This window comes from Pelodiscus sinensis, chromosome 1 (assembly GCF_052426305.1).
Source record: "Pelodiscus sinensis isolate ZL-2025 chromosome 1, ASM5242630v1, whole genome shotgun sequence".
NCBI classification, from domain to species: domain Eukaryota; kingdom Metazoa; phylum Chordata; order Testudines; family Trionychidae; genus Pelodiscus; species Pelodiscus sinensis.
Window position 1 is genome coordinate 235,195,031 of NC_143052.1, and position 21,914 is coordinate 235,216,944.

The window sequence follows — 21,914 nt, forward strand, 5'->3', positions numbered from 1 at the left end:
AAAGCCGAAGCGGCAGCGGGGTGCCGCGCTTCTGAGGCTTTGCTCTGGCAAAGCCTCAGAGACGCGGGACCCCGCCACGGCTGCGGCTTTGCTCCCGGTGTCCCTGGTCTACTGGGGACCGTCTCCAGCAGACCAGGGACACCGGGAGCAAAGCCTCTGAGGACGCCGGCAGCAGGGCAGCCCAGGCGTGCCTGGGCTGCCCCGCTGCCGGCATCCCCCGCGGCTTTGCTCCGCGTCTTCCTGGTCTGCAGACCAGGGAGACGCGGAGCAGCTTTTCTCACCCCGGAGTACACAGGCAGCAGGACCACGAGGTCCCGCAGTCTGTGTCCTCCGGGGCGAGAAAAGCCCCGGCCTATAAGATGACCCCCGATTTTGGGGGGATGTTTTTTAGCATAAAAAGTCGTCTTATACGCCGGAAAATATGGTACCAAACTATGTAAACTGGTGCGACCATACCTTCCCCATGGTATCGCACACCTGCATGACAATGGCCCCATTTTTTATATGTAAGTCTGTTGGCTTCCATCAGAGTGGTTTGCTGTGGACCAGCAATATTAAGTGGTTGCCAGCTCCCAGGTGGCAATGGTGACTTGCTTTTCAACAGGTAGGAGACACCACCTGGGCTGCCATCATAACTCAGAGGCCAGTTCAGCACAGATCTCCAAAAAAAGGCTGCCTTTGCCACCCTAAAATTCACTCATCACTGCTGGTCATCTCAAGTCTGCAGAATGATCCTTTCCCAGCAACTGACACTGGTTTCCCAAGCTCAGAAATGGAACTGTATTGTTCCTGTAGCAGCTCCTCTAAGTTGCTTGGGATCCTCTTCTTCATCCTTGTCCTCATCTTCCATTTTCCGCTGCTGGAGGCTCTGCTGCTGCAACCACATCATCTGCTTGGTGGTGTGGCAGATTAAGTCCAAAACCAAAGTCACCCGGCTCGAGCTCAAGTAAATCCCAGACGGCCTCTGTGCATTGGAGGTTGCACCTGTAGCCATGGGGAGCCCTGTAGGAGCTATAGTGGCTGACAGTAATTTGAAAATGGTGCTAGCCCACCCAGAAAGAGTGGAAGCATGGGGCACCCTAGGACATAAGCAAACTATTTTCCCCAAGCTTTGTTATCAGAAATGGCTGAACCATTCACCTGAAACAAAAAAAAAAAAACAAAAGAGAGAGCCTGAGGCAAACAGCTGGCATTGAAAATTCCAGCCCAAATGGTTAAATATTGGGAAAATTATAAACATATAGGCCCTATAACTACTGGGAACCTTAGAAATGCTTCATAACCTCCGCAGGCCCATGTACATTACATATGCACTGTTACTGAAGAGGAACTGCATTATCTGAAGTTCTTTGTGAAAGGAAGAGAAGAGGATTTATCATAGCACTTAAAAGAATCACTGGGGCCCAGCATTTTACATAATGTTAAAAATGCCTCTGCAGCTCTTATGTTGTGCTTGATGCAACAAAAGGTTTTGTTTAAAATTATTGACTGCTAAATAGGTTGCACAAGATAAAGGCCTCATCCTCTGTTTGTTGTCACTTCAGTAAGGAAAATGGGACCCTGATGCATGAGCTATGGGCAAGAGTTAAAATGGTGCTCAATTTCAACAGCCAAACCTCTTCTGAATATGATATCCTAGGTTATGTACCTGCTAAGGTGGGTTTAACTCCACCACCTACCAAGACTTTCGTTCTTGAAGCCTGCAATGGTCACTAAGTGCATGATTTTACCAACAAAAGAAGAAGAAGAGTAGACGTATGTGGAGGATATCAGTGGTATTCAGAAAGAAGGAATGTCTTGCCATTACAGAGTAATTATATAATTTCAAAGAATTACGGGACCTGTTTTTAGATATGTTCAGATTAAAAATGTTAACTGCTCAAAGAAAGCCAAACTTCCATTCCACCTAACCACTTCTGCTTTTCCCTGCCTTCCCTCGTTCCTTCCTTTTCTCCTTTTCCTAATTATGTATATCTTCCTCTATTTTATTACTGAAATCCCCCTCTGAAAAATGTTATGTCCTTGTAGTACTGTACAATTTTGTATTGTCTGGTCTTGCAGCTTTGACAAGTTATAAAACTGTAAAATTCTATCAGCTATCCCATGAAGTGTGTGGTATTTTGAAGCCTATCTTTTTGTATTTTATAGCCTGTTTTTTCATATAAAAATCAATACAAAGACAGAAAGATCAAGCAGCTAGTACTATTCAATATTTTAATTAACAACTTGGATGATGGAATAGAGAGTGTGTTAATAAAATTTATGGATGACGCCAACCTGAAGGGGGTTGCTAACATTTGGAGGACAGTATTACAATTCAAAATGATTTTTGCAAATTGGAGAATTGGTCTGAAATGTATAAGATGAAAGACAGTAAAGGGAAATGTAAAGTATTACATTTAGGAAGGAAAAAAATAAAAAGTGTTAATACAAAATGGGGAATGTTGGCTAGTAACAGAACAGGGCTTTATAGTGGATAACCAATTGGATGTGAGCCAACAGTGTGATGCTGTTGTAAAAAAGGCAATTACCATTCTGGGTTGTAGTAATGGGGTGTTGTTTATAAGGCAAGGTATGTGGCCAGTGTAGATCTTCATAAGAAAGTGGAAGGCTGGGGCCTCCAGAATCACTCTTGGCATTTCAGTATTTCCAGTGGTAATCCATTGCTTGAGAAAAGAATGTGGCATGTTGGGATACCTACTTAGGGTACATCTCACTTTGCATCAAAACGGCTGTGTCTAGACTGGCCAGTTTTTCTGGAAAATCAGCCACTTTTCTGGAAAAACTTGCCAGCTGTCTACACTGGCCGCTTGAATTTCCGCAAAAGCACTGACGATCTCATGTAAGGTTGTCAGTGTTCTTGCGGAGATACTATGCTGCTCCCGTTCGGGCAAAAGTCCTTTTGCGCAAAACTTTTGCACAAAAGGGCCAGTGCAGACAGCTCAGATTTTTTTTCCGCAAAAAAGCCTTTATCGTGAAAATGGCGATCGGGGCTTTTTTGCAGAAAAGCGCGTCTAGATTGGCATGGACGCTTTTCCGCAAAAAGTGTTTTTGCAGAAAAGCGTCCGTGCCAAACTAGACGCTCTTTTCCAAAAATGCTTTTAATTGAAAACTTTTCCATTAAAAGCATTTCCGGAAAATCATGCCAGTCTAGATGTAGCCCAGAAGCGCTTCTGGTGAATACATGGAACGCCAATGCAAACAGTCAAATTACGCATGAGTATAAGTGATATGTACTGTTTGGCAGCTGGACACTACCCTAACTTGTATTGACCAAAATTTGAAGTGTACATATGACTTGTCATAAAAGTGGGCCTCTTTAATCCTGCTCCCTGCAAAGAGAAAGATTTAGTCTTAAACCATGGGTGGGAAATCTCAGGCCTGGGGGCTGGATATGGCCCCCTGTTTGTCTGGATCTGGGACCTGAGACTGAGAGCCCCCTCCATCACTGGGCAGCTTGCACTGGCACTCCAGCTCCCCCACTGCCTCACCATGGGGCTGGAGCACACAAAATCTACAAGCCTGGGCCCCTAGGCTCTGGTGTGTGAGGAGAATGTGGGGCGTGTCCCTCCCCTTCCCAGTCAGCAGCCACATCAGTGAAGATTTGTTTTTCTTTTTTGTTTCTCACGTGTGTGTGGTTCTCAACTGATTTTTCTGTGGGTCAGCGGCCCCCAAGCCAAAAATGGTTCCCTACCCGTGTCTTAAACACACAGAAAGAATTCTCCAAATAAGTTTACTGAAACTGAGTCTTGTATTAGCTCTAAAAAGTGTTCATTCTTCACATTTTAAGGAGAACCTTTATGGCTGTCATGCCTGTATCAAACTGTGAATGCCATTTTATATTATGAAGACCATTTTATACTGTATGCTGAACATCTATCTAACTTACCCCTAGGCAAACCTATTGAAACACATTCCAGATAGCTGCCCTGCTTGACACCTCACTGAAGTCTGATCATGGAGAAAACATCAAGATTACAATCTGTAGCTATCCGTTTTGAATGCTTCTCGTAAGAATATAAAAACTGCCGTACTGAGTCAGTGGTCCATCTAGCCCAGTATCCTGTTTTCTGATAGTGGCCAGTTTAAGATGATTCAGAGGGATTGAACAAAACAGACACAAATATTGAGTGATCCATCCCCTGTCATCCACTCCCAGCTTCTGGCAATCAGTATCTAGGGACACCCAGAGCATGAGGTTGCCTCCTTGACCTTCTTGGCTAATAGCCATAGATGAACCTGTCTTCCATGAACTTATTTAGCTCTTTTTTGACCTTTACAACATCCCTTATGGCATCCCCTAGTTTTGCCTTTCACAACATCCCCTGCCAATGATACTAGGGAAGCAGTCATTGCAGTTCCAAAAAACATATATTTTAGAAATGTCTGTCTATCGGTCCCGCCGGGAGTCTGTTTGTTCAAGAGCTCCTCCTAAACAGTAAGAGCTAGGACCACCAAATTAGATATGCAATTTCCTCTTATCCTAGCTTAAAAGCAAGCTCAGGGCTTGACTGTGCCAAGAAAATGGGAAGTGCCAGGAATGGGATTGTTTTCCACAACATGGAAAGGGAGGGGCACAGAGAGAAGGGATGCAATACTGAGAGTGGCCACTGAGTGGTCAGTGAGTGCAGGGGAGAGCCATACTGAGTGACCATGGGGGGCAGTTACACCACCAAGGGTATGTCTACACTTGCACCCTCTTTCGAGAGAGGGATGCAAATGAAGACATTCAAAAGTGCAAATGAAGCCAGGATTTAAATATCCTGTGCTACATTTGCATACTTGCATTATGGTACTATTTCGAAATAGCGCTATTTTGAAATAACAGACGCTGTTAAGACATGGTTATATCGAGAGAAAACCCTTTTCTCGAAATAACTGGTAAACCTCATTGAGGAATAAGGGTTATTTCGAGAGAAGGGTTTTCTCTCGAAATAACTGCGTCTTAACAGCGTCTGTTATTTCGAAATAGCGCTATTTCGAAATAGTGCCACATCGTGAATATGCAAATGAGGAATATTTAAATCCTGGCTTCATTTGCAATTTTGACTGTCTTAATTGCATCCCTCTCTCAAAAGAGGGTCCAAGTGTAGACATACCCCAAAAGAGTGGAGAGCAGGTGTTGGGGTGCCGCTATCTTGCCTACCACCTGAATGTGTAAGTAACCCCTCTACTCCAAACCCTTAACCCGCAGCTCTTGGCTGCAGCACCAGAGAAGTTGGGAGGGGGCAGACAGAAGGCCCCTGGTGGCTGGGAGGGGGCGGCAGAAGGCCCCATCAAATGCCCTAAGCTCTTCCTCACCTTCCAGCACCCACTCTCACACTCTCCATGCCCCCAGCCTCCTGACTCCCCTCATATGCACAAGGCCCTGGCCTGACTCTTGCACCCCAGCCCACCACCCGTCCCCTGACCTGAAGGACCTGGGTAATGCCAGTTTTTTGACAAATAATATATGTAATATAAGGGCTTATATCTCCCCTAGGATGGATTCCAGCCGGCAATACAAGGACTTAGAATACAAGGACTTTCCTATGAAAGAAACTGGAAAACATTAACTGCCATAAAGTGAACTATATGACTATGTCTAGACTGACATGATTTTCCGGAAATGCTTTTAACGGAAAAGTTTTCTATTAAAAGCATTTTCGGAAAAGAGCGTCTAGATTGGCACGGATGCTTTTCCACAACAGCACTTTTTGCGGAAAAGCATCCGTGCCAATCTAGATGCGCTTTTGCGCAAGAAAGCCCCGATCGCCATTTTCATGATTGGGGCTTTTTTGAGCAAAACAAATCTGAGCTGTCTACACTGGCCCTTTTGTGCAAAAGTTTTGCGCAAAAGGGACTTTTTCCCGAATGGGAGCAGCATAGTATTTCTGCAAAAAGCACTGATTTCTTACAGTAGGAAGTCAGTGCTTTTGCGGAAATTCAAGCGGCCAGTGTAGACAGCTGGCAAGTTTTTCCGGAAAAGTGGCTGATTTTCCGGAAAAACTGGCCAGTCTAGACACAGCCTAAATGTATCCACATGTCTTCACATGACTAAGAAAGCTGGCAAGGGAGTACAAAATATAACTGAGGACATCAGTGGCTCCCTTTGCTCTCAAAATCCATGCCTCAGTGTTATATTCTATCTAGGGAAAGCCAAAGAAAAATGAAAGAAAACAGAAGAACTCACTGGCTGGTGTGTGGGGATGGTTGTAGTTCTGAAGCCCAGTGCATGTGTGTGGACCTTGCATAACTTAATAAAAGTGTGTGCAGAGAAAGAGAGTTAGATGCTAAAGCAGTCTTCTGGGAAAGCCCTCTTTCTGCATCATCCTGTTTCCAACATACTGTTTCATTATGCGTCCATTCCTCATATATTCAGCACCAAACATTTCCAGAAATGATTTTCTTGGATCCTAACAGGTTTGCCTGGTACACTTTTCCATGCAGGTGATGTCTTGGTATATAACAAACACAGAAATTAGCAGGATGAGTAAATCCATGCAGTTTTGAGATGCTTTGAAAAAAATCAGTCTCACTCTGAAAGAGAAAGGTTAATTTAAAACAGAGCAGATTGAATGTGTAGGACACTGTAATGGAGTTGACTAGGCCCTCAGGCCCCCTGCTGGAGGTCACACCTCATCCCAGAAAAAGGCTATAGAGAGGTCCTCCAAGCTGCTTAACGTAGCAGTCAATTAGAGTCCGTAGGTCAGTATGGATGCGTCTAGACAGAACCCTTCTGTCAGAATAAGCTACGCAATTTGTGCTATGGAAATTGTGTAGCTTATTCCAAGTCTAGGTCGAAAGAGCTTATTTTGAAATTTGGTGCTATGTAGTCAGCACCAAATTTCAAAATAAGGCACTATTTTGACAAATCCCTTAACCCTCATGGAATGAAGGTTACAGGGATGCCGAAATAGCACACTTGTTATTTTGGAAAATATTGGGTGCATTTAAAGATGCAGCGTTGCTATTTCAGGATACTTCCGGTATCCCAAAATAGTGCCACAGTCTAGACGTATCCTATAAGAAGATCTGAAAGTTCTGAGTGAGCTCAGTTCCTTGCTAGAGCAGGAACAGATGGTGCACTGGGCTGGCTGCTGGGATTCCATCAGGACAAGGCCCTGAGGTAAGGGTGAAAAATTGTGCTGGAATCATGGGGAAGTGACCCAGGGAATGCTAGCAACAAAGCAGTTATTAAAAAGAACATTGTACATAGCTGCTATCTACAAGATCTCTGGACTGGGTTAGGTCCAGATCTCCCCAACCATGACTAGGGGGCAAGTGGCCTGGAAAGTGAGGCTCTCTGAGTGGAGGAACTGAATTAGAGCAACTCAGCAGTAGGGCTGGAGCCAGAAAGGTCCTGAGAGGGTGAAGATGTTGCCTTCAGGGAAGAAGCCCTGGGGGCATCGCTGTATTTCAGAGCAGAGGCAAACAGAGAGAAATATTACAAAGGGGCCCCTGTTGGACTTATCTTCTGGAAAGGAGTTGCTTTCTTTCATTTAACATACAAACTGTTTGCGACTCAGCTGAAGGGCTAAATCACCGAACAGCAGAGCGAGAGAGAGACGGCACATGCACTTGGCTCGCGAGTGCACCCCATTACAGACACATAATGAGTGAACAGGGACTGTCACATTTAACATCACATCAGCTGGTCAGCACTTGGAAGATTCCTGTAGGTCTCAATGGGCTTGGTTCTCCACCACCTTGCACACTGAGTGCGGGGTGGGTGTAAAATGCTAATAGATCAGAATGGTAGCATTGTAGACCCACTCTGCTCAGTTGTGAAGGACCACAGAAGGTGCAGGGCACTAGGAACTCAGACTCAATAACTTAGGGTATGTCTACACTACCACCCTAGTTCGAACTAGGGTGGTAATGTAGGCAATCGGAGTTGCAAATGAAGCCCGGGATTTGAACTTCTCAGGCTTCATTTGCATAAAGCCGGGTGCTGCCATTTTTAAATGTCCGCTAGTGCGGACTCCGTGCCGCGTGTAGCCGTGCAGCACGGAGTCCGCACTAGCGGACATTTAAAAATGGCGGTGCCCAGCTTTATGCAAATGAAGCCCGGGAAATTCAAATCCCGGGCTTCATTTGCAACTCCGGTTGCCTACATTACCACCCTAGTTCGAACTAGGGTGGCAGTGTAGACATACCCTTAGAATGTAATGAGAATGCCAGTGTAGCTAAATCCTGCCGATATTTCTGTAGTTCTTTAGTAACATGCAAACTTTCATTGCGGAGACCATTTACAAACTGGAAACCAGCCCTCCTCTTTGCTTCTGTCTCAGCCAAATTTCTCCATATTCTTCAATTATTAGTCACAGCATGTTTTTGTTAGGAAGTCACAGGTGCTGAAATGCTACTGAGACTAGCTATATTCCAAAATTATTGACTCCCACAGATAATTTCTCTGCTTCTTATCACCTCAGCAAAGTGCCTTCTTTTCCCTGTCTGTATGTGTGCATGTGTAGAGCTGAGGAGCAGGGAATTAACTTCAGTTCTCATGGCCTCTCTTTCTCCTAGTGCAGTGAGTTCTGGACCTCCAAGCAGGGATTTCATTTGTACAGTAAAATTACAACTCATTAAATTGGCTTGGCACTGATAAATCTATTGGCAATGCTGTCTCTTCAGCTAACACCAGTGAAATGAAATATACGGGAGGAGAAAAAGAAATTTGGTTTAAGGAAAGAGAATGTGTTAATAATTTTCCATGCAGTAATTGTTTTGTGTGTTTTGTTCTTTAAATACATGCACTCCTATTCCTCCCTTGATTATTATACCTTCATTGGGACACTACTGTTTTGAGTATTGTAACTGATGTTTTAATAACTGAGCTTATGTGCCTTATTTTAGCATAGTCCTTAAATGTGCCTAATTTTGAGTACATAAGTAATATCATTGACTTCAATGGGAGATGCAGGAGGCAGAGTGGGGATCTGGGCTGGAGAGGCAGAGTGGGGATCTGGGCTGGAGAGTGTGTGCAGGAGTGGGATGGGGTGTGGCGTCTGACATGGGGGGGACTTACCTAGCACAGTTTCCTGGGGGCACATATGGCTCCATGTCTCTCTCCATCTCCAGGCACTGCCCCTGCTCTTCCTATTGGCCACGATTATAGCCATTCAGAGCAGCCGGGGGGGGGGGGGGGGGGAAGCCTTAGCTCTGCTGTTTCCCTAGCCGAAGTGAGGTGGGAGAGGGTGAGTGCCCGCACATGGAGCCGCTTCCTCCCCCAACGAGGAAAAGCCTGTATGTCGGATCTGGCCCAGCTTGCCTGACACTGGCCCATGAAGCAGAGCCAGAGTTGGTGCTCCAGTCCTGCAGGGGAGGTGGGGGGCTTCAGCGTCAGTGTCAGCGCCAGCTCCCCAATTCTGTGGGGGAGCCCCAAGTCTCATGGACTAGATTCAAGCAAGCCAGAGGCTGAGTTCAGTTCCCCACCCCCACCCCACTTTACTCCTATTTTATGCTGGTGCGACTCCATTAATTTCAATGAAGTTACATCAGAAGAACTCAGACTGCCTGCTCTCAACAGCAACTCCAAACTTATCCTGCTGTGAAAAAAGCTCTACTGATGAGGGTTAACAAATCCAAACAGGCTCTTGAGTCCAAATTTGCATAGACATGACCAGAAAAGCCACATACAGGCTTCAGAAAGAGGTACTGGAATCCAGGGGAGGCAGAACCAGGTGTGTGTATCTGTGTGTGTGGGGGGGGGGGGGGATGCTAGCATCCCCCAATATTCTTATTTGTCCTCCCATTCCCCACCAGTGTTTTCTGCCCCCACAACATCTGGCGGGGTGAGAGCTGATCAGTATGTGGCTATGTTCTGCAAATGCAGGTGTGGGGCAGGGTGGGGAGAAATGAGAGCACAGCTTGGGGGAGACATGGCACTCATCATTGGCCTGTGGCACATGAGCTCAAAGTGGCTGCTGTGGATGAGGTAGGATTCCCTGGCCCAGCCTGATCCTACCTTCCAGCCACTGCTGAGTTCTGTCAGAGACACTTGGCCTTGGGGAGGGGCAGGAACATGTGTACCAGCTGTTTGGGTGGGACAGGTGATAGGACAAGGGGACTAGCCCCTGGGTGAGATGTCAGTGCACAGGGCAACAGCCACTAGGGAACTACCTTAGGAGCAGTATTAGGAACTTCCCATGCTGGAGTCAGTCCCTCGCCACGCAGATGCTAGCTCCCTTTGCTCTCCCTCCATCCCAGCTACTAGACCAGTGGTCACCAACAAGTAGATCAGGATCTAGTGGTAGATCTTGGAGCCTTTGACAGGTGATCCTGTCTGGTTTGGCCAAGAGTCTGTCAAGTGCCAGCACTTCAGCTGCCCTCCCGCACTGCTGCGCACCTCCTGCCTTTTACGTTGGAGCTGTCTCCTCAGGAGCCTTCTGCTTTCTGTGCAGAGCAGGGCAGGGGAGGGAGAGGAGGGTGCTGAGATCAAGATGCCCACTCCCACTCTGTATCCTTTCTCCACAGAGCAGAGAGGGGACACAACAGGACTTGGGAGTGAGTTTGCTGGCTGCGTTATGGAGTGGTTCAGGGCCAAGGCAGGGGTGAGCCTGCCTTAGCCCCACTGCACCACCACCCAGGAGCCACTTGATGTAAGCAGTGCCCAGTCGGAGCCCACATCCTGAAACCCTACCCCAGTCATAAACCCCCTCCTGCGCCCAAACCCCTGCTCTAGCCCTGAGCATCTCTGCATCCGAACTCCCTCCCAGAGCCTACACCTAGAACCCACTCCAGTAACCCACCTGTCTGCCCCAAGAGCAGCTCAGAGCCCCACTCATGCTCCAGATCCCTTAATCCAAGACCAGAGTCTGCACCCCAACCCTCTGCCCCAGCCTGGTGAAAGTGAGGGCAGGTGGGCAAGAAAGGGAGGATGAAGTGAACCGGGTGCAGGGCCTCAGAGAAGGGGCAGAAAGGAGGAGGGACAAGGGTATTTATATTAGAGGTAGATCTTGGATTGCACTTAAATTCAAAAAGTGATCTTGTGCTTTAAAAGGTTGGAGGCCACTGTACTAGACTCATGGAAACAAGTATAGTTTAGAAGCTAAGGTGCTTGACTAGAGACCTGGATTCCGTATCTAGCCTCCTGGGTTACCTTAGGCGAGTTACGTTGTTTCTATGTGGTTTCCCCATCAATAAAATGAGAATGGTGCTACTGACATACCAGTACTCTGAGGATCAACACTACTGAAGAGCTGGCTATTCTTATGAGTGAGCCAGTAACCCCTCCCCCGCACCCATGCCTTTCCCTATGGCACTGAGGAATGTGTGTGGCCCAGGGCTATCGGAAGCAGGTGTTCTAACCCCGGCAGGAATCACGCAAGAGATCTATCGCTTGTCCTCCGCAGAGACCAAAAACCCTCCGCGTGCTGTGCCACCAACCTCATGCAGAGCCAGCCTTCGAGCTCTTCTTTCTAGTCACGCTGCTGCAGAGGATGATAGCAGACCAGCTTCAACAACAGCAGAGTCCCCAGGACAGCCTAGACCCCTCTGTACCAAAATCGCGGTGGGGTAGCAAAAGTGCCACCCGTTCGCATCGTACTGGTAAGAGGTGAAAACAACTATTCTGAGGCGGCTCATTCTACCAGTGGTTCTCAGATCATCCACCGCCAGCTACTGCTGTCCCGCCTGCGTGTCCTCTCAGGAACAGAATCCTACTACTTTGGCTAATCGGCTAATTTATTTCCGTTCTCCAAGGAAGCAGTCCTGTCAGTTCTGACCTGTGGAGTGTCGGTGTGCAAGTATTGAAGGACAGAAGACAGCATGGGCTGCAGTGCCAATTGTGTATCAATGATACACAAAACGCTTCGTGCCTTTCATATCTTGCAAAGACAACACGGCCAGCCAAATAGCTCTAAACATGGTGGAAAGGGGAGCTCTCATGGGCACTGTTGAACAGATGGCTCAGACAACCCAGGAAGGCTGGAAAAGGGAAAAGCTTTGAGGAACGGGTCGGCTACACCAGCCACCTACCCCTTCAATCAAGCATATCTACACTCGAAAAGCTCTTGGGGAAAAAATCATCTTCTTTTGCAACCCATTGTGGCAGCTGCAATCGCCCACCGTATCAGGGATATTTTAGCTCGTGTAAACTGTAGGGAACTGGAGAAAAAATAATTACAGCAGCATGCCGAAAGCTTTAGAACACACACAAAAGGAAATCAGGCGCAATCTGCCTTTGCTATGTTCTGGTGACAACGTAAAATACCCCCCCCCCCCCAAGAACCAAAGCAGAATAAAACCTGGCAGCACACTTCAAAGTAGAACTCAGTGATCATAGCAGAATAAGCTGAAGAATTGCATTTTCCTTCTGAACTGATCCCAGCATTTTCTACAACACATGAAGATACTATGATACATGGCATTTAGAAATGATTACATTTAGACATTAATGGGAAGTAATGGAAAGGAAATCTTCTTACAAGTGATGACCTACTTAATAAAACTGGCAAATAAGGCAACTATTGTCTTATATAAAATTTCCCATTCTTTTAAAGGCTTTATTTTCCAGAGTGGGCATAAGGAGAAATAGTTCCCTGGATTTATTAAAGCAGAACGTACATCACTCTCTTCTACTTTAAGGAACCTGAGCCTCTCTCATTTGAAATGCTTCTTTTTGCTTCATTTCCCCTTGTTATTGATAAGCTAGACTTTTGAAGTGGTTTCAATAAATGACTTCCTAATCACTAGACTTCACCGGCTTCCCAATGAACAGTGATTAAGTAGAAATATTGTATCCGTAGCTATTTCATACCTACTTTGTAGGAACATTTTAGTCTTGTTAAAAAAAATAATCAAAGAACTGCAGATCGATTGTAGTTAATTTTTCCTAGCAAACTTTTCGCTGAGCTCTGATTACCTATCAGTAGGCAGACCAGTGTGCATGCAATAACGAGAAAGTCTGTGATGCAGCAACAATGTATGTAGCCAGCCTGCTGGCATAAGGGCGGTTTTCCTGGCGAGCGTTCTTTACACACAGAGATGCACCAAAGACTCGACACTTCGCCATTCTGCGCTCCTGCACCCTTAACCTATGGCCTTGAGTTAAGAGAGATTGCTGCGTAAAGCAGGGCACAGCGTGACACTGATGAGAAACCCAGGCCCGTGCAAAGTGCTGATTGGCTCCCCGTGCCATGGGCTACAACTTGGAACACAAATACCGCTCTCCAGTTTGGGCCAGTCGCCCACAGGCTGAGCACCCTCCCGGCCAGCTGACGTCTGCTGTGAAATGCTCCGGTCCTGGCAGAGCCACCGAAGTCTGTCCCCAGCTCGAAGGAACCGGTGGCTGAAAATGAAGCGGCATCCGTCCCCCTTCCCTTTGAGCTTCGCTCTCTACTGCTTCTGTGCGCTACAGTTCAGCTCAGGTAAGACCCCAGCCCCGACACTGCCTCCTCCGTACCTGAGCCAGATGGACAAAGAATAGTCACTACAACTGGGCTAATACTGGAAGCTGAACTCATTCCTCTTCCTCACCCCTACACCCACCCACACACCCCCGTCTCCGCTTTGCCACTCGGACAGCCTGGGGTCCCTGCACACTCGGAGCTCAGCTGGTCCTAGGGTTACCATATTTGAACTTTCAAAGAAGAGGACACTCCTGAGAGGGAATGTATCTGTATCAGGATCTACCAGCTCACGGTGTATTCATGCGCTGTATACTGTATACTATATATGCTATATATACACATGAATACAACGGGAGATGGCAGATCCTGATACACATACATTCCCTCTCAGAAATGTCCTATTTTGGTGGGTCCAAACTAGGCGGGACCTGGACTCTCGCCTCAGGCTCTTCCAAGGAGCAGGAGGCTGCCGGGCTGAAGGCTGCGGATTGTTTAAGCAAAGGACGTGGCTGTCCGCTCTCAAACCCCGCAGAAGAAGGGGACCTGCGGTTCTTAAGGCTAAGCAGTTCTCCTTTGAAGTGGCAGGGCGGGAGGGGGCCGGGGAATATGTCCCGCACCAGGATGAGACAGGAGCTGCTTGCTGAGCCTAAGAGGTGCACAGCAGGTTCTTCCAACAGTGCCCGGGGAGGGAGGTGTCTGTGGCAAGAGCAAGGGCCCCCCCGCCGCCACAGCGGGTGTCGGGCAGAGAGGAAATGGACACAGCCGTGGGACCAGTGTCCCCTCCGTTCAGCGGAGCTACCCCCAATGGCACCAGCTGTCAGTGCTAGGACTGGGCAAGAGGCCAAAGCGAGCGGGGAAACTTTGGAGGAGACAAGGCTGGAGACCGTCTCTTCTGCCGGCGCCTCTGTCCAGGGTGCTGAACTGGGATGCTCCTCTCTGCTCATCCCCGCAGCTAGGTCTGCCGAGGCAATGCACGGGGGTGGGAGGGGGGGGGGTGCTCTAGCGTTCCCCAGTGGGACGATACCCCCTTTTTTGGTGCTTTAGCAAAATTAGCAAAGCCAAGCATCCCTGCTAAGCCCTCCTGCTTTAGCCTGCGCCAGGATTTAATTGTACCCTAGTTGTTGATCGGTTATAGCTTCCACGTGCTCTTGGAGAATCCTCTCTCTGAATTTGTACTTGGGTAGCTTTTAAATGAAGGGCAGTCACCCTTCGTTGGAAATTACATTGGTGAATGCTTTATCTCAACAGGGTTTCCTCAGCCTGGCTCTCGCACTATGGATGCTCCAGACATTCCTCAAAGTGAGGTAGGGTTTCATAACATGGCAATCAACTGGAAGCATGTTTTTAACACAGTGCAGGGGGCACCAGAAACAAGGCTAAATTTCCATTAGGGAATGAGAAACAGAGTACACTTGAACATTTTCCGGTTAGCCAGTGGCTAAGGAAGCATTATTAAAACTCTTTGCTCACCATGCTAACAAAACATGGACAAAAGTATGCAGTTGAAGGCTAAAGGGAGGGTAGTTCAGGAGTGGGTCTAGGGGCTCACTTGTGCTTTTTGTAGATCATTGACCATACTGCAATTCTGAGAAACAAGGCTGATATCATTTATATCTGCTTTACTAAGAGAATAAGCAAGCTAATACAATGCTAAAAATAAACTACTCGTATATTTACAATTACCCTAAATTAATTGAAATATAAGACAATGCAGTGATCAAACCTAGGGTACAGTTGAGGTTGAATTGATAAAACAATGAAATAACAACAACATGACCTGGAGGAATGTCCACTTGATCACCTCCTGGTTTGCAAATATATCTAAAATGGCCCTTTGCTACTTATTTTAACAAAATATACACATTCAGTGTCAGATAGCTGAATCAGGAAATGCCTTGACAAAATATTATTAACACTAAAATATCTCTTACTAAAATACAGGTTAATATACAGTATATTTACCATATATTTAGCATATACACAGTACATAACTTACATATTATTTATACTACTTATATTACTTACATACTACTTATATTACTTATATGTATATAACTTACATATTACTTATATTACTTATATTACTTGTATATGCAGTATATAACTTACCTTAATGTCTCTTCTTTATTTTTAAGCTAGCAATGCAGAGCAACTTACATATTACTTATATTACTTGTATATGCAGTATATAACTTACCTTAATGTCTCTTCTTTATTTTTAAGCTAGCAATGCAGAGCAACTTACATATTACTTATATTACTTGTATATGCAGTATATAACTTACCTTAATGTCTCTTCTTTATTTTTAAGCTAGCAATGTGTTTCAGTCAGTGGACAGAGCTATCTAATCAACCGAAGGTAAACTGACTTTATAATTTATTGAACTGACTCTACTCTTCCAGATACATTGACTATTCCATAACAATTAAAATTAGCATCTGAAATGATCAATGTAAATGCCTGCTCCATCTCTTCAATGCTGTTGAATACTTAGCTGGAATGATGCAAGTGGTTCTGCTGACTTATGTTCTATTTTCCCATCAATCTAATTTCACTAAATGATGCTAAGAATTTGTTTTGTATGTAGCATATGAGTATACTGACCTAATTCATTTGCTATCAACTTTTCCCAGATATAAAAATTACATAATATTTTATATCTGGTAGCTACAGTAAGCTCCACTCTGGTATAATGCCTTTGGCTTCAGTAGAATTATTCTTGATTTAAATTTGTGAAATGAAAATCAGGCTTCTTACCATAAAAATTATGTACAAAATATACTATAAAATGGATCTATGTTTTTAAAAAATCTATTTATCTTTTAGATCTCCGGTAAAGTAATGGATCTTTGTAATGCTATTTTTAATGACATGCAGATAGATGAGGTAAGGTCTAATGATTTTCTTTCCTTGAAGAAAATCTTTCTCAATATTTTGTCTAACCTAATAGAGTTTGACTATCATCATTATCTTTACTAGGAAAACAATGAGGACATGTATAAAAGAGTAAGTATTTCTTCATCTTAGTAATATATGCATATAATTTCAGCTCTTAGATTTGATAAGATTATATTCTAAAATTGCTCTTTTTATGCAGTTTTTATTTCACTACTCAAGAGTTCAAGAACCAGCATATCCACTTAAACCTGGGGTCAGTATTTTAACAAAATCATCACTTTTGCGTAGCATAAGTATGTGAGCAAGATGTTTACTAAGTCTGATTCAGCAGTGTACTTAAGCATATGCCTAACTTTCAGCAAGTGAGTAGACTCATTGATTTCAGTGCTTAAGTACCTTGCTTAATCATCTATAAAGGTTCAAGCCTGTGAGATATTGAGACTCTTAGCTCATGTTGATTACAGCCAGTCAGGAGGGCCCCAAAGCAATGGTAGAATATTGGTGGGTGGGTGTGGGCAACAACAGTGCACTTCGGGCCACTGCTTGCTTTTCATCCCATTCCCTGGACATTAAGGGAATGAGGGGGAAATACTTGTATTGCATGCATGCCTCTCACAACTTGCTGGTGAGCTCCTTTTACCAACCATGTGTGAGAGGCAACCATTGAATGCAAGTACTTTCCCCTCACTCCCTTAGGCTATGTCTACACTGGAGTGATCTTGCGCCAGAGCTATGCAAATGAGGCTAAGTGTGGAATATTGCCGAGCCTCATTTGCATCTATAATGAGCCGCCATTTTTGCGGAAGAGGCTCTTGCGCCAGAAGGAGCTGTCTACACTGCCGCTTCTCGTGCAAGAAAAACCCTCTTGCACAATGCCGCTACGCTGATTATTTTCAGGAATAACGGCATTGCGCAAGAGGGTTTTTCTTGCACAAGAAGTGGCAGTGTAGACAGCTCCTTCTGGTGCAAGAGCCTCTTCCGCAAAAATGGTGGTTCATTATATATGCAAATGAAGCTCAGAGATATTCCATGCTTAGCCTCATTTGCATAGCTCTGGTGCAAGATTGCACCAGTGTAGACATAGCCTTAGTGTCTGGGGAATGAAATGAAAAGCAAGCCATGTTCCGGAGTGCACGGCTGCTGCCCTTCTCTCCCTCCCTCCCGAAATGGCATCCTTGCCCCAAAGCCATTTTTTCCTATTGTACCTTTTTAGTTAATGCTAGCTTTCAAGAGCTTTACCCACCAAAATTACAGAACTCTTTGAACCCCCTTTATATCTGAATGGCTTTAGTCTGAAAACGATAATGTACCGTGATTCTAAAGTTTCAAACAATCAGTTTATTCAGGTCATGTACAATGACTTTAAAATAATTACAGGAAGGATTTTTAAAAGGTGCTTTTCTAGCTTTTCTATACTTTGTCAGTTTCTTTAGTTTCTAATTCTGAATGCATTTTAAAAAATTGAATAAAAAACATTAAAATATTTACATTGTGTTCTAACGTACAGCCTCACCCTCCAAAAATACAAAATAAAAACCAAGCAAATGTCTTCTAGATCTTGGCTGTGAATATATTTAATACGTTAGCTAAACCACAAACCCACAAAATGCTGATTGCAGGTTTTCCACCACAATCAGCTAAAAATTACACCTTTTATCCAGCTTCACATGCCTATTTTGACATGAATCTCCCTATCTCTGGCCCACTTGAACTTTCCCCAATACCTTGGGAACTCTGGGCTAAATTCAACCTTAGCATAAAAAAAATTCTTATTGAGTAGATCCTCCTCTTAGATGGCCTTATACATTTGTGGGACATGTGGATTAGAATTTGCCTAAAACATTAAGATTACATTTTAAAACGGGCTATGACATCTTTGCCCCACTGATGTCAATAGCAGAATGCCCAAGATTTCACCCAAAGTGTGCAACAATTCTTCAAGTTACTTAAAGAACTGGCTAGAGAATTTAATTTCTTCCTTCAATCTTTGTATAAGCTTTACATCTGGGGTTTTCAAAGGAGCCTGGAGCAGTAAGCACCCAAATCTCATTGAATTTAGGTCTTTATCTCAACTAGACTACTTTGAAATTTTCAATCTATGATCATTACAGAGCTTGGGTTTTGCAATGATTCTGCATTAAAATAAATTAATATGTATTGTAAATGTCGGTTTCTGAAGTGCCAGACTATCAACAATTTTTAGTCAGTGACTATGTTTGAATGTTTTGTGTCTAATTGATCATCTTAGTACAAAACTAGTGTTCATGATATCTCTTTGTTGTAGTCTTCCCCTGTGCATCCTTTAATGCGCCTTGCTTCAAAGCTCTCTGAGAGAAGAATGAAAAGATTCCTTGATCCAGTATGCATTTGTTTCTTCCATCGTATTTTATGGAACTAAAATTTCAGTTGTTTTATAAATCATTGTCTCCATATTGGAACCATGAGCATCTAGCAAAGGGAAGTCCTCTTGCTTTATATTCTGTCTGGGCTCTCCTCTTACCTTCTCTATGCTTTCATTTTAAAATTTAAGTTCCTTCCCTTCCCTTTTCAAACTTTACTCTTCTTCCCCCCCCCCCCCTTTACTGTCAGTTCCCCATTTTCTGGCCCCTCTCCATCTTCTTTATTTTTATATCTTTACTTTCATCTTCCATTTTACGTACATATTTAAAACATATCCCTGATAGCTAAATCCAATCCCTGGTGTAGCTATTGCTGCCACTGATCTCTCCTGATATTACTAAATGAGCCTTTTCCATTTAAGGACCATTTAAAGTCCAGTCAAAGTCAGTGGGGCTGTAAAAGGGTTGTCCTTGCAGATCAGATTGAAAGATCAGAGGCTTTATTGACACAAGGCTTGATCTTGAACGGCAGAACTTGCAGTGACTTCAGTGATGCAAGTGTGGTCACAGCATGGGCTGGGTTTAGAAGCAGCAACCCAGATTGGATTTAAAATATCAGTGGAAATCTTAAAGATGGGGAACCAACCACATTTCAACAAGATCACAGAAGTCAATATTATTCTGAAACCTGGTGAATATTGTTCCTTATACTCCCTTCAGTTCAAGCATTGCATGATTCTCAAGAGCATGAGTGTTTAATTTGCATTTCAGTGACAACAATATATTTTACATTGAAATCGGTTAAAGAGATACTTACTACACAGACAGCAAATTTTGATTTCCTGCTAGATTCTCTGTAACAATCTGATTTGTGTTTAAAATTCTCACTTCCAAAAATGGATTGGAGCAATGTACTTAAAACCAGTACTAGAAGATTAATATGCAAAACCAAGGAAATGAACACCTCATGAACAGATGGATATGTTGAAACTGATATGTGCTATCACCTTACAGGAATCACAAATTGCTGCTGCAGAGTTTACAAAGAAGGTATGTTAATTTAATTTAGACTAAAATAAAAATCTGAGACCACAGTTATTCTGAACTAGCTCACCTGCTGCTTCCAAGAGATAATCAACCACTACTAAAGCAGCCTACAAGACATTTTCTAAAGTCCATGTAACATCATATTTAATTGTGGTATTCTAATATATTTCCAGCCAACGAAATGGATAGTTCTTGACAATGCCTACTGGGTATTAATGTTTAATCAGTAGTTCAGGTGAATGGGCATTGGGAACGATCAGCATCCAATTATTTGCATACTGCTGAAAAGGCTCCTTGAATTATTGACGACAACAACTCTGACAATGACACAAAGACTTGTCAATATATCCATACTATAATTGAAATATATTTTGTTAATGGTTGTGTGTCTTATTTTACAGGACAGTGCTGGTACCATGGGACGGCCTTTTTTTCTTTTCAGGGTATCTGATTTGTCTTTTTCTTTATACAGTTCTGAATTATAAGCAATTTCACATTGGCATAGAAAACAACATAAAGCTATTTATATCTAAAAATATTAAACTATTTGCAGCTAAAAAATGTTCCTGGTATTCTGTAGATGCTGCAGTCTAAAGTCATTGCTTGACAAGCTTAGGGAGTTAATGTTGTGCTTTGTTAGAATAAAAGGTGTAAAAACTGTGAAGTCCTGTTCAGTAATGGATTAAAACTTTGTTGCACAAGGATGACCCTTAAAATATTACCTCTTGAAATGTTCCACTTAGGCTATGTCTACACTATGAGTTTTCTTGGACGAAAATATGCAAATGAGGGACTCATTTGCATGAGTCATGATCTCATTTGCATATTTTCAGCTGATCCGTTTTTGTGCTGGGGTTTATGTGCATCGGTATACCTCCTTGTGGAAAAAGGGAGTTTTGCACAAAAAGAAAACATCCACACTGCTTGTTTTCGCACAAAAACCCCAGCGCAAAAACAGAGCAGCTGAAAATATGCAAATGAGATTACGACTCATGCAAATGAGTCACTCATTTGCATATTTTTTGCCAAGAAAACTCATAGTGTAGACGTAGCCTTCGAGAGAGGAGTTGTGGTGGAAAAGGTTTATTTTCTTTTACATAAATATTAGTACTGCACTAACCAAGTGATCTGATAATCACATTCAGTGAATACAGCCAAAAAAAAAAAATGGAACGTATGAAAAATCATCTGTGGTTTATTTCCCCCCTCACTGTGACTGTTGGATCATTGCCCAAAGTAAGAATGCTGCAGACACTGTTCTAACCCAAATTCAGCCAGTGATGCACTATGTGGACATGGGCAAAATTATTTTCACATGCTCCCCACCAACAGAGGAAGAGGAATCAAGTAAAAATAGGCCCTGACAGGTAAGCAGGGCCCTGAGTTAGGAGGATACTTAAACATGTGCCTAACTTTTAAACATGTCTGTCATCCAAGTGATTTCGGTGGAATGACTCACGTGCTTAGAGTTAGTCAGAGGGCTTTGTATTTTGTTGAATTGGAGCTAAGGTGCCGAATGAAAAATAAGTCAGATCTGTCAGCTGTCGGTCCAGAGATTGAATGAACAGACCCTAGGTTGCATACTCCATACATAAGTCCTATTTCCACTCCATACCGGTTATCCACTTGTGGTAAATTTGGCATATAATTTTATGATTTTTCCTAAACGTACCATTTTCTGAAGTGTTTGCTTGTCTGATCTCTGTACCTCAATATTATTTAATTACATTTTCAGCCTAGAAATGGAAGAACTATTGAAGATGGTGGTGAATAGGACTCTGAAAGGTGATTTTAAAAGGCTTCATTCTATTTTCTTAATAAATAATCTTTGAGACGGAAGGTGTTATTGAGAAATAATTTCTTGCACATGTAATCCCTCTCACTGCTAGTTGCTCTGCATAGGGAGAGGAATCTGTCTGCACAGAGCCACTTGAAAGATCAGGGGTGTTGTGTGCACTATCAACAAGCTAATGAAGTTAATGTATTTTATGAAGTGTGAGCATTCAGAACTTTTATGCTCTTTCAAAGTGGTAATACAAGCATAACAATTTTTTGCTATTTCCCTGTTCCAAACTTAGAAATACTATTATTTACACAGCACTCAAAGGATGCGTCTACACTGCACTGTAACTTGAAATAAAATATGCAATTTGAGCTATGCAAATTGCATATCTTATTTCAATGCTATTTTGAAATACCTTATTTTGTCATTTGGTGCTGTCTACACAGCGCAAAATTTCAAAATAAAGCGCTATTCCCAAACTCCCCTTAAGCCTTGTAGAATGAGGTTTACAG

At 43.7% G+C, this 21,914-nt stretch overlaps 1 protein-coding gene across 1 annotated transcript in view; it reads left to right on the top strand.

Moving 5' to 3' along the window:
* The window catches only part of NMS (neuromedin S), a 34,243-nt gene that overhangs the window by 9,656 nt on the left and 2,673 nt on the right, over positions 1-21,914 (top strand). The window contains exons 2-11 of the mRNA XM_075917050.2: positions 13,159-13,352; positions 14,583-14,638; positions 15,646-15,693; positions 16,162-16,221; positions 16,315-16,341; positions 16,433-16,486; positions 18,518-18,592; positions 19,587-19,622; positions 20,021-20,062; positions 21,355-21,404. Of these exons, the coding sequence (XP_075773165.1) occupies positions 13,217-13,352; positions 14,583-14,638; positions 15,646-15,693; positions 16,162-16,221; positions 16,315-16,341; positions 16,433-16,486; positions 18,518-18,592; positions 19,587-19,622; positions 20,021-20,062; positions 21,355-21,393 (573 nt within the window). The 5' untranslated portion in view covers positions 13,159-13,216 and the 3' untranslated portion in view covers positions 21,394-21,404. The remainder of the gene's footprint in view (positions 1-13,158; positions 13,353-14,582; positions 14,639-15,645; positions 15,694-16,161; positions 16,222-16,314; positions 16,342-16,432; positions 16,487-18,517; positions 18,593-19,586; positions 19,623-20,020; positions 20,063-21,354; positions 21,405-21,914) is intronic.